The 15,791-nt window shown below is 56.7% G+C and overlaps 1 protein-coding gene across 2 annotated transcripts in view; it reads left to right on the top strand.

Annotated features, from left to right (window-relative positions):
• The first annotated feature begins 6,602 nt into the window (after positions 1 to 6,602).
• KCNE1 (potassium voltage-gated channel subfamily E regulatory subunit 1) overlaps positions 6,603 to 15,791 on the top strand; it is a 253,513-nt gene continuing 244,324 nt past the window's right edge. Inside the window, exons 1-2 of one of the 2 annotated variants that reach the window (XR_010079787.1) lie at positions 6,603 to 6,918; positions 10,197 to 10,943. Coding sequence is in view for 1 of the 2 variants with exons in the window: in XM_063393289.1 (XP_063249359.1) it covers positions 10,235 to 10,615 (381 nt within the window). In the remaining variant the exon portion in view is untranslated. Of the gene's footprint in view, positions 6,919 to 10,196; positions 13,311 to 15,791 lie in introns of those variants that run through there. The other variant, XM_063393289.1, reaches the window with a different exon arrangement.

Here is a 15,791-nt window from a genome sequence, read left to right as displayed (position 1 = left end):
TTGGCTGAGCAGCCTTGGGGCAGTGCTGGGCTCGGTTCTCCAACCTCGGGGATCCCGTGAAGCCCCAGCGAGCGCATGGGGCTGAGCTGCAGAGGGAAGAGAAGGATTTGCCTGGAAGAAGGGAGCCGGTGTCCTCCTCCTCAGCCAGGTGCTGCTCCCAGGTAAGGATTTCAGAGCTGAGTTTGCATAACCTCAGCCCGCACCGGTGAGCGGAGAGGAAACAAACCCTGCCCTGAGCCCATGTGCCAACCAGGGAATGGCCACGGAAATCCAGGATGGGTTGGGATGGGAGGGACCACAGCCCATCCAGTGCCACCCCTGCCACGGTGGACACCCTCCGAAAGTCCAGGAGAAGCTGTGGCTGTCTCATCCCTGGAAGTGTCCAGGGCCAGGCTGGAACAGCCTGAGATGGTGGAAATCCCTGCCCATGGAATTGGGTGATCCTTGAGCTCCCTCCCAACCCAAACCACTCCTGATTCCCTGACCTGGCTCCTCTGCTGCTGCTCAGGAAAGTGTTTTGGGAGCAATTCCAAAAGTTCTGGCTCTGCCTGAAGCCCATGAATGTGGTTTGGCTTTGCTTACACCATTGGAATGAATTTTCTCCTCCTGACATGGCTAAACCCATGGAAAACCAGGGTAAGGAGGGATGAGCAGCTCAGGGCAGAGCAAATCCACACCAGTCCTCCAGTGAAGGCTGCAGGGGTGCAGCTGCACATCCAGGGGCAATCCAGTGGAGCAGGAACAGAGGCTCCAGAGGTTTGGGCAGGCTGGGAATCAGCTGCTGTGGTTCTGGTGTGTGCTCAGGGGAAAACCAGCCCAGCAGGAAGACAGCGGGGCTGCCTGCAGAGAAAAACTTATCTGGACCTCACACCATAACACTTCTAAAGAAGAGGAAATGAGATAAAGAAATTACTCAGGGCTGCTGCTGCCTCTGAAAAACTTCCTTGATAAGGGAGGCAAGGCTGGGGCTCACATGCTGCAGGTGGTTTGGGCAGGGAGCTTCAGCTCAGTTAACAGAAAGGCCTTTTCCAGTTCAGCTTCTCAGGACAGAAGGTTCTCCTGCCCCTGTGATTTAGTTTTTTTCCTGAATTGGGGTTTTTTTGAGGTCTTTCCTTGTGCATGGAGGATCCTCCTCTCCTGACATTCCCCAGTGTCTTGGTGCAAATTCCTGGGAGCTGGGAGAGGATGTTTGCACAGATCCTTTTCCCTGCACCACGGAGGCATCTTTGATCTCTCATTCCTCTGCCAATGACACAATGAAAACTGATTTCTGAGCAGAAAACATCTCTGCTTCTCAGTGTGCTGGGAGCTCTTTCCCCATGGAAAGGGAGCTCAGGCCTTGGCAGGGGCTGCCCAGGGAGCTTTGGAGTGCCCATCCCTGCAGGTGTCCCAGCAAGGGCTGGAGGTGGCCCTGAGTGCTCTGGGCTGGGGACAAGGTGGGCCTGGGGCACAGCTGGCACTGCCTGGGCTGGGAGGGCTTTTCCAGCCCCTGGGATCCTGGGATTCTGGGATCTAAAATGCCCTCTGAGGTGATTGGATTCTGTGGAGGAAAATCCAAAGGTTCAATGGTGTTTTTGCTGAAGGATCACCTGTTAAAGGCTTTCAACATTTTAAATGCTGGAGGATGAACCAACCTCCAGTGATTCAAGGCCAGGTTGGACATTGGGGCTTGGGACAGTGGAAGGTGTCCCTGCCATGGCAGGGGAGGGACAAAATGATCTTTAAGGTCCCTTCCAACACAAAACATTCTGGGATTCTGTGTGTTCCTGGGAAGTTTGTTTGAGTTTGGGATCCAGAGTCTGACCTTTCTCCCTAGATCCCAGGAGATTCTGCTCAGCCTGTGGGAGCTGATAACCCAAACTTTCACTCAGGGGAACACAGAATCCCAGACTGGGTTGGGTTGGAGGGACCTCAGAGCCCACCCAGTGCCACCCCTGCCATGGCAGGGACACCTCCCACTGTCCCAGGCTGCTCCAGCCCCAGTGTCCAGCCTGGCCTTGGGCACTGCCAGGGATGCAGGGGCAGCCACAGCTGCTCTGGGCACCCTGTGCCAGGGCCCCAGTCAGGAGGGGAGATGAGCTCAGGGGAGGAACCTTCCCAGGACCCCTGGGAACAAGAAACTCCATCTTTGGGCAGCACTAACCCAAATTTCCTCTGTCTGGTCCTTAAAGGTGTGAGTGGTGATTGGACCCATCAGAATGAACCTCATCAAAATAATCTCCCCAGCCCCTGAGCCTCAGCTGAGGGCTCAGAATTCCTCTGCAGGAAGGGAATTCCATTTAACCCCGTTCTGGGGGTCAGAAGCTTCCCCATCCAGCCCCTCCAAAGCTGCAGCTGTCAGCACATTTTTAATTTAACACTGGGTGTTTTTTTCCAGTCTAATTGCATTTCAGTGGCAGCTCTGGAGCCTTTGCTGCATCCCTGAGCTGTGGCCCTGCTCCCACTGCTGCTGCCAGGGGAAGCTCTGGGTCCTGGCAGGGACTGTGCAAACGGGGGGCTCCAAACCTTTGTTTTTAGGACTTTGGGGTTGTATCCATGCAGGGACAGCAGCAGGTGAATGAACCTCCCCTCATGGCCAGGGCTTTTCTGGAAGCCCATCCCTTGTAGGGTGACTTGGAAAAGCTCAATCTAAAATGATTTCTGCAGGGTTTGGGCAGGACTGGAGGTCCCATCCCACAGGGACTGGCCAAGGGCTTTGGCAGCTCTTTGGTGGGGGGACAGGCTTGGGATGGGGGATGGAGCTGGAGAAGGGCCTGGTCCCCTCCTGTCCCCTTGGCTTGGCCAAAAGGAGCAGAGCCAGGGCCTGGGAGCTGCTCGGGGCGCTGTGGGGCCAGGGGAGACAAAATTAGTCCTGAATTAGTGAATGAATTATGAGTTATTGAATGAATTCTGAATTAGTGAATGAATTCTGAGTTATTTCTCCCTCCCTCTCGCTCAGGAGCCCAGAGAACTCTGCCAGTGAGGGTTTGGACATCTCTGGTCCTTCCCCCTGATTTTCTGGTGTTACCATACCACAAAGATCTGCACAGAAACGTTGTAGACCTCATCTATTCCTGTGCAAGGGCCACAGCAGCACTTTTCCAAGGAAAAGGGGAAATTCATTGAAAGAATAAAGTGTATTTTCTGCTCCCCATTCTTATTTTAGTATTTCTTTCCTCAAAACAAAAGTGAGGCCAATTTAAAACCAAAAGGCTTCCATGAATGCAGTTTCAAGAGATCTGCAAGACCCCGTGCTGTGAAATGTCCTTTGTCACCTTCCAGAGAAAACTTCCTGAGGGATCCCATCACTCCACAGGTCGTCATTGACCCAGGGAAATGAAATCTGTGGCTACTGACAGATCCAGGAGGGCAAAGAGAATTCCTACACGGAGCTGGAGCTCTTTAAAAACATATTAAATAATGATCTCCCTGTCACAGGCGCTCTCAAGCCCTCCCAAAGTCAAATAGAAGTTACAGATTTGCTTCTGGAACAATGGATCTGCTCTAATGGAGACACAAAATTCCCTGGGCTGGAGGTGACACTGGTGGGACTGAGGCCCCCACAGACCCTGAGATCTCCCAGAGCTCATCCTGAAATGCCCTGAAGGGACCTCAAAGCTCATCGAATTCCATGGCAGGGACACCTCCCACTGTCCCAGGCTGCTCCAGCCCCAGTGTCCAGCCTGGCCTTGGGCACTGCCAGGGATGCAGGGGCAGCCACAGCTGCTCTGGGCACCCTGTGCCAGGGCCTGCCCACCCTGCCAGGGAACAATTCCTGATTCCCAAGAGCCCATCCAGCCCTGCCCTCTGGCCCTGGGAGCCATTCCCTGGCTCCTGTCCCTGCAGCCCTTGGCAATTGTCTCTCTGCAGCTTTCCTGGGGCTCCTTCAGGCCCTGCAAGGCCACCCTGAGCTCAGCCCAGAGCTTCTCCTGCCCAGGCTGAGCAATGCCAGCTGTGCCAGCCTTTCCTGCCAGCAGAGCTGCTCCAGCCCTCTGCTCATCCTGGAGCCTCCTCTGGGCTCTCTCCAGCAGCTCCACGTCCTCCCTGTGCTGGGAATTCCAGGGCAGGGCAGGAATTCCAGGTGGGTCCCAGCAGGGCACAGTAGAGCCCCCGTGTCCCACAGAAGGGTCCCCCCCTTGCAGGCACCCCTGTCCCCTCAGCAGCTGGGTGACCTTGGGCTGGGTGACCTTGGGCTGGCAGGGTGCCCCCACTGCTGCCAGGGGAGGGCACAAGGGGTGGCTCCAGGGGTGCCCCCCTGCCCAACAGCTCCCTTCCCATTCCTGCCCCCAGCTGGACAAACAGCAGGCTCTTGGAAAAACCCAGCTCTGCAGAGATTGGGCAACTGAGAGGCGTTTTTAACGATTTTATTCCATTATCAATCTCCTAGAAGGGTGAGACACAGGAGATGTAAAACTCAGCACCATTCTGTCAGAAGCCAGGCTGTTTCTGGTTACAGTACCTTATATATAAATGCTTCCCAGCCTGTTGGCCTTTGCCACACGATGCTGCAATGCTTCTAACCCCAATCACTGATTATTTTACCCACGTGGTCCTGCTGCAATGCATCCTTCACCCTTCTAATTCTCCAAAAGACCTGCTCTGTCTGCAAGGCCGTGGTTTGAAACTTGTTTCCAGCTCAGTCTCTCTCAGCAATGTCCTCTCTATCCCATGGCTTTCCAGGTGAGCACACCTCATCTCAGGGTGCACACGGATGGACAAGGCTGTGTGAGCTGTCAGCCAGGCCTCGGGAATCCTCTGCAAACCCATTTCTCACACACAGCCCCTCTCCCATCCCAACGGGAGGCTCCTCTCCCGCAGCCCCTGCCCAGGAGGGATGAGGGAGGCTGGGCCAGGCGGTGACAGGAGCTGATTTTGTCCCAGATTTCCCCTGCGAGGAGGAAGCAGGGCCTGACTCTGCTGTCACTGACCACCCACACCCTCCTCCTCCTCCTCTTCCTCCTCTTCCCTCATCCCAGTCTGGCTCTCTCCTGGATCCAGTGCACCGTGGCCACCCCAGAGGGAGCCTTTGCCACCCTAACCCCATTTCTGAGCTGCTTTAATCCATTTATTTCACCAAACTGATTTCTCCAAAGGGCAGTTTCCCTCACCAGCCCTGGCCCATCCTTCCAGCAGCTTTTCCTGGTGATGCTCCAGGGCTGGGTTAAACTCTGGGACATCCTGCAGGCATTTGGGGGGTTCACTCAGGCACAACATTTCCTCATGTCCCAGGGTTTTGGTGGCCGTGCTTGGCTGGTGCCACTGGTCTGGGGAAGGGAATCACCTCCCCTGTGACTCCTCCTGGAGCCTGGGCCACCCCTGCAGCTTCTCCCTCTTCCTTGGGCCTCTGCCAGGCTTTAAAATTCACCAAAAACATCTCAAAGGGAATTCCATGGGGGCTGTGAAAACGGGAAGATCAGATCCTGCTGCAGGCTTCCCAAGGGCAAAGAAAAACTGAATTAGGCAGCCCTGGAGAGGGGAAATGGAGCAGGCAGGGTGCAGAAAGCCAGGATTCATCAGAGATTTGGGCAATTAACCCCACAGGCTGCTCCCTTACTTGGAGACAGCAACAGCTCAGGCAAGGAAAGCAGGGGCTGCATCCTGCCCCTGAGGAAAAATGGAATAAAGCTCTGGAAAAGTGGGCAGCAAGGAAATGCTGAGATGTTTTCATCCATTTGTTTGAATGCCTCAATCACCACCTCAGCTCCTCTCTCCTGCTGCTGCCCAAGCAGCTGGCAAAGAGTGTCAGGCAAGGAGAGGGCATGCCATGCCATGCCATGCCATGCCATGCCATGCCATGCCATGCCATGCCATCCCATGCCATCCCATCCCATCCCATCCCACCCCTGCTCATTGCAGCTGATGGGAGTCTGGAGGTTGCTGTCCCTTTTAGGGGCCGTGGGATGGATGTGCCCTGGCCCAGGAATGCTGAGGGGATGTTATCCCACATCAGCAGCATCCTCTGAAGGGGGTCAAATGCATCTTTCAAAGCTGATAAATTCATTTTGTAGCTTCCAGGTGGGCACTGATGGATCCCCCTCTGGCTCAGTGGTAACCACAGACACTTATTCCTCATGTGGAAAGTAGGGTGAGGTTTTGGGTGGGTTTTTTAGTGTTTTGGTGGTGGCTCCCTTCAGTGAGGTGTTTGAGGGGAGCCCTGCAGTGACCTCCCCTTCCTGCTCACACCCCAAATGTGAAATTTCCCTGGGGGAAGGGGCTCGAGGAGTGCCGGGGCCAGGGCAGCATCTCGGGGATGTCCCAACCCCCGGAGCAGAGAGCTCAGAGCTCCCGGGGGCTGCAGCACCAGGGAGCAGCTGGAGCTCGCCCAGGAGGGATTGAGGTTGGATTTCAGGGAAAGGCTCTTCCCCAGAGGTGCTGGCACTGCCCAGGCTCCCCAGGGAATGGGCACGGCCCCGAGGCTGCCACAGCTCCAGGAGCCTTTGGGATGCCCAGGGTGGGATTGTTGGGGGGTCTGGATCCACAATCCCTGTGGGTTCATTCCCACTCAGGAATTCCACTCTTCCCTCTCTCCCGTGCTGCTCTGGCTCCGCATTCCCCGTGCCAGGAGCGCGGTGCCCCCTCAGCACCTCCCACCTGGGCACCTGCCCCGGGCACCGCTGCCCTCCCTCGCTCCCTCCCTCCCTCCCCGCGGGAGTTTCCCTGTCCTGCGCTCAGTGCCAGCCGGGCTGGTGGCCCCGCGCAGCCGGGAGGGCTCAGGACCTGTTCCCCGTCACCCGGGGGACTCCAGAGCTGCCATCGCCCCTGCTCCAGAGCTGCCATCGCCCCCGTTCCAGAGCTGCCATCGCCCCCGTTCCAGAGCTGCCATCGCCCCCGTTCCAGAGCTGCCATCGCCCCTGTTCCAGAGCTGCCATCGCCCCCGTTCCAGAGCTGCCATCGCCCCTCGTCCCGCCCCGGGAGCGGCCGGAGCCCCGCATCCTCCAGGTGTGTGCGGGCGCTCCGCGATGGGAGCGGCGCTGGGGGAGCTCCGGGGCTCGGCAGGGCCGCGCTGATGGACGGGCAGGGGCTGGGGCTCTGCTGCCAGGCTTTGTTTGCTGTTCCAGCCGTGCCAGTGTTTGCTCCTGGGGCTGGGAGCGATCCCACGGCAGGCGCATCCCGGGGGATAAACTCGGTCGGATGGGGCTTGTTTTTATCCAGGGAGGATTGCTGGGTTTTCCACTTCGGAATAGAGGAATGCAAATCCTGTGTGCAAGAAAAACTGAATTTCTGGGTTGTGATGAGGGAGAAGTGGGGGTTTGGGGAGAATCCGGTGTCCCCCAGTGCCCAGTGCTGCTCCCACAGCCCCGGTAGGAGCTGAGCTGAGGAGCGGAGCTGCCCGCTGAGCAGCGAGGGACAGCCCTGGACAGGGACAGAGGCACAGGCTGCGCATTTGCCAGGGACAGGAGGGGGCTGCAGGAGGTGCTGGCACATCCCAGAGCTGCAGCTCCCTCCCGCTGCCCCAGCCCGGGCAGGAGCGGTGCCCTGGATGCTGCTGTGTTGCAAAATTCCCGGCAGCTGGAGCGAGGAAATGCAGCTGCCTTGTGCAATGGGAACGGTGTCTGACCTACTTCCCTGCAGGAATAGCAGGGAAAGGAGCCAGGGAGGTCAGGGGATCCTTCACGGAGGTGGAGAAGCACCAGAATACTTGGAAGGCAGAAAATCGGGGAGGTGGGTGATGTGCTGTGCTGATTTTTGCTCGGAGAGAGGAACACAGGCTTTATTTCTGGGTCATCAAACCACAAGAAGTTGTGATACAGATGTGTTTTCTAAAGGTGAGTGTTCCTCTAGGCTGTCTGGGTTTCTGGGGCTGCCTGAGGATGCTTTTGGCAGCAACAGAGAAAGGCTTGGAGATGTTTGCCTGGTGGAAATTAAAATAGAGATGCTCTGATTTGGGAGAGCTGGGAAAAGTGTTAAAATCTGTCATTTCACATCCACCTCTGTGTGTGTGATAAACATCACACTGAAACCTCAGCAGGGAAGAGAAACAGAGGCAGCCAAGAGTCACTTTTCATGGAATGGTTTGGGCTGGGAGGGACCTCAGAGCCCACCCAGTGCCAGCCCTGCCATGGCAGGGACACCTCCCACTGTCCCAGGCTGCTCCAGCCCCAGTGTCCAGCCTGGCCTTGGGCACTGCCAGGGATGCAGGGGCAGCCACAGCTGCTCTGGGCACCCTGTGCCAGGGCCTGCCCACCCTGCCAGGGAACAATTCCTGATTCCCAAGAGCCCATCCAGCCCTGCCCTCTGGCACTGGGAGCCATTCCCTGGCTCCTGTCCCTGCAGCCCTTGGCAATTGTCTCTCTGCAGCTTTCCTGGGGCTCCATCCAAGGCCAGGTTGGACACTGGGGCTGGAGCAGCCTGGGACAGTGGGAGGTGTCCCTGCCATGGCAGGGGTGGCACTGGGTGGGCTCTGAGGTCCCTCCAACCCAACCCATCTGGGATTCCACGAGGATTCTCCACCCTGTGATGAATTTCTCAGTGTTTCACTTTCAGCCTAAACCCCCGAGTGCTCAGATAATGAGTTCAGAGTGAAAAGCAGCTCAAGAAGTTGTTAATTAACAATTAAGTCCTGTGTGTGACCCTCCCCATGTTCTGCAGGAGCTGTGCTCCCTTGGCTGTGGCAGGCACAGAACACTCCAGGGAAACGCTCTCCTGAGGGATCCTGGCCACAAGAGCAGAGTCCTGGCTCTGTCCCTCCGTTTTCAGCAGCTCCTTGTGCAGCTTTTATTCCATGACAAGGCACAAACAAACCCAAGGAAGCCTCCAGGTCCCTCCTGTTCCTGCAGGGCCGTTCCCAGCAGCTGCAGGCTGTGCCCAGCCACGCTCCCTCCCACGCAGAGCTCCTGGAAACCACCCCTGAGCTGCCACCATCCCCTCCCAGAGCTGTCACTCCTGCCCCGGGCTCCTTTTCAGCCTGGATGGATTAGAAATGGTTTGAATGTACTTCCTCTTCAAAATCCCCGAACAACAGCAGCTCAGTGTTCTGGAGAAGGAATTGCTGAGCTGCTCCCATGGATTTACAGCTGTGGGAAGCCCTGAGAGCCACCTGGGGGTGCCAAGGCTGCTGTCACAGAAGTCACCTTGAGTGACACTGCCCCATTCAGGTGCTCAGGGGCTGGTGTCCTTCTCCAGATCATTCAAATGAGGGGCTGTGCTGGGTTGTCAGTCATGGATGAGGAAAGGCTGGCACAGCTGGCATTGCTCAGCCTGGGCAGGAGAAGCTCTGGGCTGAGCTCAGGGTGGCCTTGCAGGGCCTGAAGGAGCCCCAGGAAAGCTGCAGAGAGACAATTGCCAAGGGCTGCAGGGACAGGAGCCAGGGAATGGCTCCCAGTGCCAGAGGGCAGGGCTGGATGGGCTCTTGGGAATCAGGAATTGTTCCCTGGCAGGGTGGGCAGGCCCTGGCACAGGGTGCCCAGAGCAGCTGTGGCTGCCCCTGGATCCCTGGCAGTGCCCAAGGCCAGGCTGGACACTGGGGCTGGAGCAGCCTGGGACAGTGGGAGGTGTCCCTGCCATGGCAGGGGTGGCACTGGGTGGGCTTTGAGGTCCTTCCAACCCCAAATGATTTGATGGTTTGATGTTACCTGGCTGCTGAGGATCTGGGAATGCAGTGCTGACAGGATTCCTCTTATTCAGTGATTTACAGGTGGCACTGGAAAGGGGAAAGGACCCTTCAGCCTCTCGTGTGAGACTGAGAGCAGAGGCTGTGCCTGGGAGGCTTCTGGGTGTCCCCATTTCCTGCTCCTGGAGCTGTGGCAGCCTCGGGGCCGTGCCCATTCCCTGGGGAGCCTGGGCAGTGCCAGCACCCTCTGGGGAAGAGCCTTGCCCTAAAATCCAACCCCAATCCCTGCTGGGCCAGCTGCAGCCACTCCCTGGTGCTGTCAGGTCACAGGGAGCAGAGATCAGAGCTGTCCCTCTGTCTGGGACACTCCCCGTGCCTGGGGGGCTCAGGGAGGGGATCCTGAGCTTTAAACAGCAGCAGGGAGGTCGGGGTGAGATCTGTGACAGCTCCACACCGTGAGAGACTTCTGAGAATCCCAGGGGGTTTTGAAGGTGTTGGTGGGGATGGACCCAGCCATGGCTGGGTTGCAGATGGGAAATGAGGGTGGCTCTCCACATCCACCCAGGCTCCAGAGGCAAATCCCTCACTGAGGGGGGCAACCAGGGAAGGGAGACAGGAAAACCCCACCTCTATCTGATGCCATCCCCCGATTTTTACCCTTTTCTAGCCAGAGGAAGGAGGAAGCACCAAGGACAGGAAATCAGAATGCTGGCGCTGTCGAACAACACGGCCCTGAACCTGCTGCTCTCCAAGCTGCTCCAGGAGTGCCTGGAGCAGAGCAACAGCTCTGCAGCCCCGCAGGTGAGGAGCACCGGGGACCACCTGGAGATCGTCTACGTGCTGCTCATGCTGGGGCTCTTTGGCTTCTTCACCGTGGGGGTGATGGTGACCAACCTGCGGGCGCGACGCCTCGAGGGGCCCCGTGACCCCTACAACACCTACATCGCCTCGGACGCGTGGCACAGGAAGGACAGGGAGTACCTCCAGGCCAGGATCATCGAGAGCTACAAGCTCTGCTGCGTCCTGGAGAACCAGCTGGCCGTGGAGCAGCCGGGCAGGAAGATCCCCGAGGAGAAATGTTCCTAGGGAAAGGGGACGGGCTGTGCGTGGCACGGGGACGGTGTGAGTGGTGCTGCTGACCCTGCTGCAGAGCCACAGGCCTGGGCCAGGCTGGGGGAGCTGTGCTGGTGAGGATGATGGGGCTGGGATGTCCCCGTGCTGCCCCAGTGCCTCAGCACCCACACAGCCCCCACGAGATCTCCAGAGGCTCCCCTGGCCTCTCTCCACACCCGGCCGGGATCGGACTCTGGGAAGGGGCTCCTGGCATGGCTCTGGCACCCCATGGCTGCAGGGATTTGGGTGTTGAAGAGATCAGGGATGGGTCAGGAAATCCCAGAATCCCAGACTGGTTTGGGTTGGAGGGAGCTCAAATCCCATCCAGTGCCAGCCCTGCCATGGCAGGGACACCTCCCACTGTCCCAGGCTGCTCCAGCCCCAGTGTCCAACCTGGCCTTGGATGGAGCTACAGAAGAGCTGAAGAGAGACAATTGCCAAGGGCTGCAGGGACAGGAGCCAGGGAATGGCTCCCAGTGCCAGAGGGCAGGGCTGGATGGGCTCTTGGGAATCAGGAATTGTTCCCTGGCAGGGTGGGCAGGCCCTGGCACAGGGTGCCCAGAGCAGCTGTGGCTGCCCCTGCATCCCTGGCAGTGCCCAAGGCCAGGCTGGACACTGGGGCTGGAGCAGCCTGGGACAGTGGGAGGTGTCCCTGCCACGGGAATGGGATGAGTTTTATCTCCCTTCCAACCCAAACCATTCTGGGATTCTCTGATTCTCTACAAAGGCAAAGCTTGATGTTCCTGGTGTGAAATTACAGCTTAATTAGGACCTAACTAGAACCAAACCCAGGGCAGAGGTGTTAATTGCCAAGCATGGCTTAGACAATCATTTTCCAGGAGACCAAATTCTCCCAAGAAAGAGCAGCTGAAAGATTTCATTTGCATTTTTAGAATGCAGCTTAGAACAATGATTTTATAAATTGTACAGTGCTGTGTAACCTATTTCTTTCAGAAACATGCTCCTGTTTATGATAAAATATTAGGAAAAGTTTCCCATTTTTTTTTTCTGAAAAGTATTTCTGTGGGAGAACGCAGACTTTGGGGGAAAACTTTAGTGGCTGTGATGGGTGTGGCACTTGGGGTCTGGGTTAATGCTGGGTTAAGGGCTGGACTCAAAGATCTTGGAGGGCTTTTCCAACCTCAGTGAATCCACAATTCTGGTTCCTAGCAGGTGTCCCCGACTTCTCTTGCTGGGACCAATCAATTTAATTTCCCTCCTAAGGATGGGGCTTGACCCTGGCAGCAAAATCCATGTGCAAAGATTGAGCAGCCCACGGGGTCTGTGCCATGGATGTGGGTAACATTCCCAAATTTCAATCCCAATTCATTTCTGCACAAGCCCCAAGTGCCAGCCCCTGCTTGGGAAGGGAATTTCCACGGTGGGAAGAACAATTCTGCATTTTCTGCTCTTTAATCCCACAGAGGTGATGTGTGTGCTTAGCTCAGATTCCATGAGCAGCTCCTGCAGCCCCCAGGCATTTATCCAAGGATCCAACACAAAATTCATGGCAGGAGGGTTTTCCTGCCCTTCCCTCCTCCACAGGCTGGGTCTGGAGGGACAAATTCAGCTGCTGTGGCACCACCCATCTCCTGCCTGTTAAAAGGAGAAATCCATCTCCCCTGGACATGGTGCTCCTTAAAATAACAGCTGTGCCACCTTGGAGCTGGTTTGGGATGAGGGAAGCAACAGTCTGGGCAGGAGTGGGGATTTCATTTCTGCTCTGCAGATACAAATCCCAGTTTTAGCTGCTGGAGAGGAAGGAGAAGTGGGAAAGGCTGGAAAGAGGAGAAAAGCTGCTGCTCCCAAGGCAAGGCGAGGGCAGAGAGCTTGGATAGGGAAGCAATCCCAGCAGAGCCCTTTTCCAGGCACTTCTTTAGCACCTAAGTAACATTCCAGCCATGTCTGTGTTCCCTGAACACTCAGGACGCTCAAAACACAGGGTTGGATTTTTAAAAAGATATTTACGTAGTGCCTACCATTAAGCTGAGGACAAGATCCATGTTTTTGGTGTCTGGAGCATCTTGGAAAATCTCAATTATCACAGCCACTTTTTCCTCTAGAGGAATGGAAACCCAAGCCCAGCTCTGGAAAAATGTTGATTTCTCAGTTTGGGCACTGCTCTTTTGGGGTCTCACTGTCCAGGACTTGCCCTGGGAGTGGATCTGCAGAGCCAGGCCCCTGGACTTGGCTTAGACATGCACCAAAAATTGCCTTTAATGACATTAAACCCTTAACTTTAATTCGTTAAAATCTTTAATTCATGGAAACACTTAATGACATTAGAACCTTCCATGACCTTCAACCCTTGGAATGAAGCTTGTCCCCAGGGCTCCCTGCTGCAGCTCTCCCTCCAGCCCAGGGATTTGCAGGGATTTTGGGTTATTTTATTTCCACAGCTCCAGAAGGGTCCTTTGTGAGGAAGGTGATGCTCAGCATCAATTGTATCACATTTTTTTTTCCTTTCGGCAGCTCTGCCTTTTCATTTAATTGAAATTAAAGAAGAGGGGAGGTCTCATAACTCAGCTTTGCTGTGCCACCCTCTCCCCTCGGTGCCTGCTGTGGATTCCCACCGTGAGCTTGCACCTTCCAGTCTCGGAGTTCTCTTGCCCGATTTTTCTTACCCCGGTTTTTTCACTTGTACAAAGCAATAAAATCTGAATTTCGAGCGCTGCTCGTGGCCTCAGCTGTTGTTTTTTCCTCCCAACCTGTTCCGCAGGCACAGGGAAGGGGCAGATCCACTCACCCGTCCCCTCTCCACCCGATTAACCAGGGCCAGGCAGGGGCTGGGAGCTCTCCCAGCGCACCCAGATCTGCACAAATATCAAAATGTCAGCAGCAAATTCCTCACCTGGAGCTGACTCCCAGGGATTGCACCCCCGGGGGGAGCTGGGGAGTGCTGGGAGCAGCGGTGCCAGCTCCAGCTGGGCACTGATCCCCCCCAGCAGCACCTGCCCAGGGCAGGCCGGGCTTTGGGGCACCTCCAGCTCCACAAAACGGCCTGGAAAAAGACTTGGAAGTGTTGGAGTGAGTGCAGAGGAAGCCAAAGAGGTGCTCTGAGGGCTCTGGAGCCAGGCTGGAAGATCTGGGGGTGTTCACCTGGAGAGGAAAAGGCTCCAGGGAGAGCTCAGAGCCCCTGCCAGGGCCTGAAGGGGCTCCAGGAGAGCTGCAGAGGGACTGGGGACAAGGGACAGAGGGACAGGAGCCAGGGAATGGCTCCCAGTGCCAGAGGGCAGGGCTGGATGGGCTCTTGGGAATCAGGAATTGTTCCCTGGCAGGGTGGGCAGGCCCTGGCACAGGGTGCCCAGAGCAGCTGTGGCTGCCCCTGCATCCCTGGCAGTGCCCAATCTTTAATCTTAATCCTTCTGTCAGTTTAAAATCTGCCCACAAGAAATCCACTCCCACAGAGGTGTGAGAGTGGCCCAGGCTCAGCTTTGGGACAGCAGGGGCCAATTCCAGCTGGAAGAAGAGGTGAGTGAGGGAAATAAACCCAAGGAATGACTGCAGGGGTTTCTATCCAGCAGCCCCGAGCCAGGGAAGCCAATCTGAGGCAGCTCTGCAGCCTGACGTGCCCAGACTGAGGCTCATCCTTTTCCCTCCCCACCCTGGAGAACTCCAAGCTCTTCTTTCCCATCTCATGGAGAACTTGCACCTGCAGCTGGTGGATCTTTATTTTACCAGCAGAAATCTCCAGAGCTGCGGGGATGAGAGCTCAAACCCCTGGGATGAGAGTCCAGCTGGAAAATCCTTCCCAGCCAAAGGAAGGAGCAGTTCCCCTGTGCCATTCTGAGTTATCAGTGCTATCTTTATTTGCAGCTGCCTGGGTCAGACCTGCTAAACCTGGAAACTTGTTCAGAGACAAGCAGGAGGAAACTGATAAAAATAGAAGATAGGAGCAATCAGAAGCGAGCAGAACATTCTTTACAGCTGATAACTGCTCTTATCTCGTGTAATATTGCTCTGGCATCCTGTTTCACTTTTGCACCTTGTTATCACTGCCCCAAACTCAGCCCCCAATCTCCTGATCCGGCTGGAGCCCTCGGCTGGGCATGTGAAAGCTGCAGGGAGCCTTTCTCAAGGCAAGGCTGCAGGGAGCAGCACAAACCCTGCACAGGAGCTGCGGGAGGTCACCGGGAATGTGGCAGGAGCTGCCCTGCAGGTGCCATCCAGAGGGACCTGGAGCAGCTCCAGAAGTGCCCCGTGGGAATCTTGTGAGGTTTAACAAGGCCAAGAGCAGCTCTGGAGTCAGGGCAGCCCCCGGGATCAATCCAGGCTGGGATGAGCAGATGGAGCAGCCCTGGGAGAGCTGGAGCTGCCCCAGCTCGGAGCCCCCTGTGCCCAGTGTGGGGGTCAGGAGAGGGACTGGGATCAGGAGAGGGACTGGGATCAGGAGAGGGATTGGGATCAGGAGAGGGATTTGGGCTGTGCCCCTGTGCCCCCTCAGGTGAGAGCCCACCTGCAGAGCTGCCCCAGCCCTGGAATTCCCAGCACAGGGAGGACGTGGAGCTGCTGGAGAGAGCCCAGAGGAGGCTCCAGGATGAGCAGAGGGCTGGAGCAGCTCTGCTGGCAGGAAAGGCTGGCACAGCTGGCATTGCTCAGCCTGGGCAGGAGAAGCTCTGGGCTGAGCTCAGGGTGGCCTTGCAGGGCCTGAAGGAGCCCCAGGAAAGCTGCAGAGAGACAATTGCCAAGGGCTGCAGGGACAGGAGCCAGGGAATGGCTCCCAGTGCCAGAGGGCAGGGCTGGATGGGCTCTTGGGAATCAGGAATTGTTCCCTGGCAGGGTGGGCAGGCCCTGGCACAGGGTGCCCAGAGCAGCTGTGGCTGCCCCTGCATCCCTGGCAGTGCCCAAGGCCAGGCTGGACACTGGGGCTGGAGCAGCCTGGGACAGTGGGAGGTGTCCCTGCCATGGTTTTTGTTGGACTGGGATGATCTTTAAGGTCCCTTCCAACCCAAGCCAGCCTGGGATTCTGTGACTTCACCCCGAGGATCAGGGATGGATCCCAAGTTTTTGCCCAGGGAATGCTCCTTTAGTACAGCCCCACCAGCTCTGTCTGTTCTGTCTCCCACCTCTTCCCTGCTCATCCTTCTCCAGGTTTCCCTGCAAAGCCCCAGGGCCCTTCAGGAGGATCTCTCCCATTGTTCCCAAGGCC

The sequence above is a fragment of the Prinia subflava genome, chromosome 3 (genome assembly GCF_021018805.1).
Source record: "Prinia subflava isolate CZ2003 ecotype Zambia chromosome 3, Cam_Psub_1.2, whole genome shotgun sequence".
NCBI lineage: Eukaryota > Metazoa > Chordata > Aves > Passeriformes > Cisticolidae > Prinia > Prinia subflava.
Note: the sequence above shows the minus strand (reverse complement) of the source record. Positions and strands in the feature narration are given on the sequence as shown.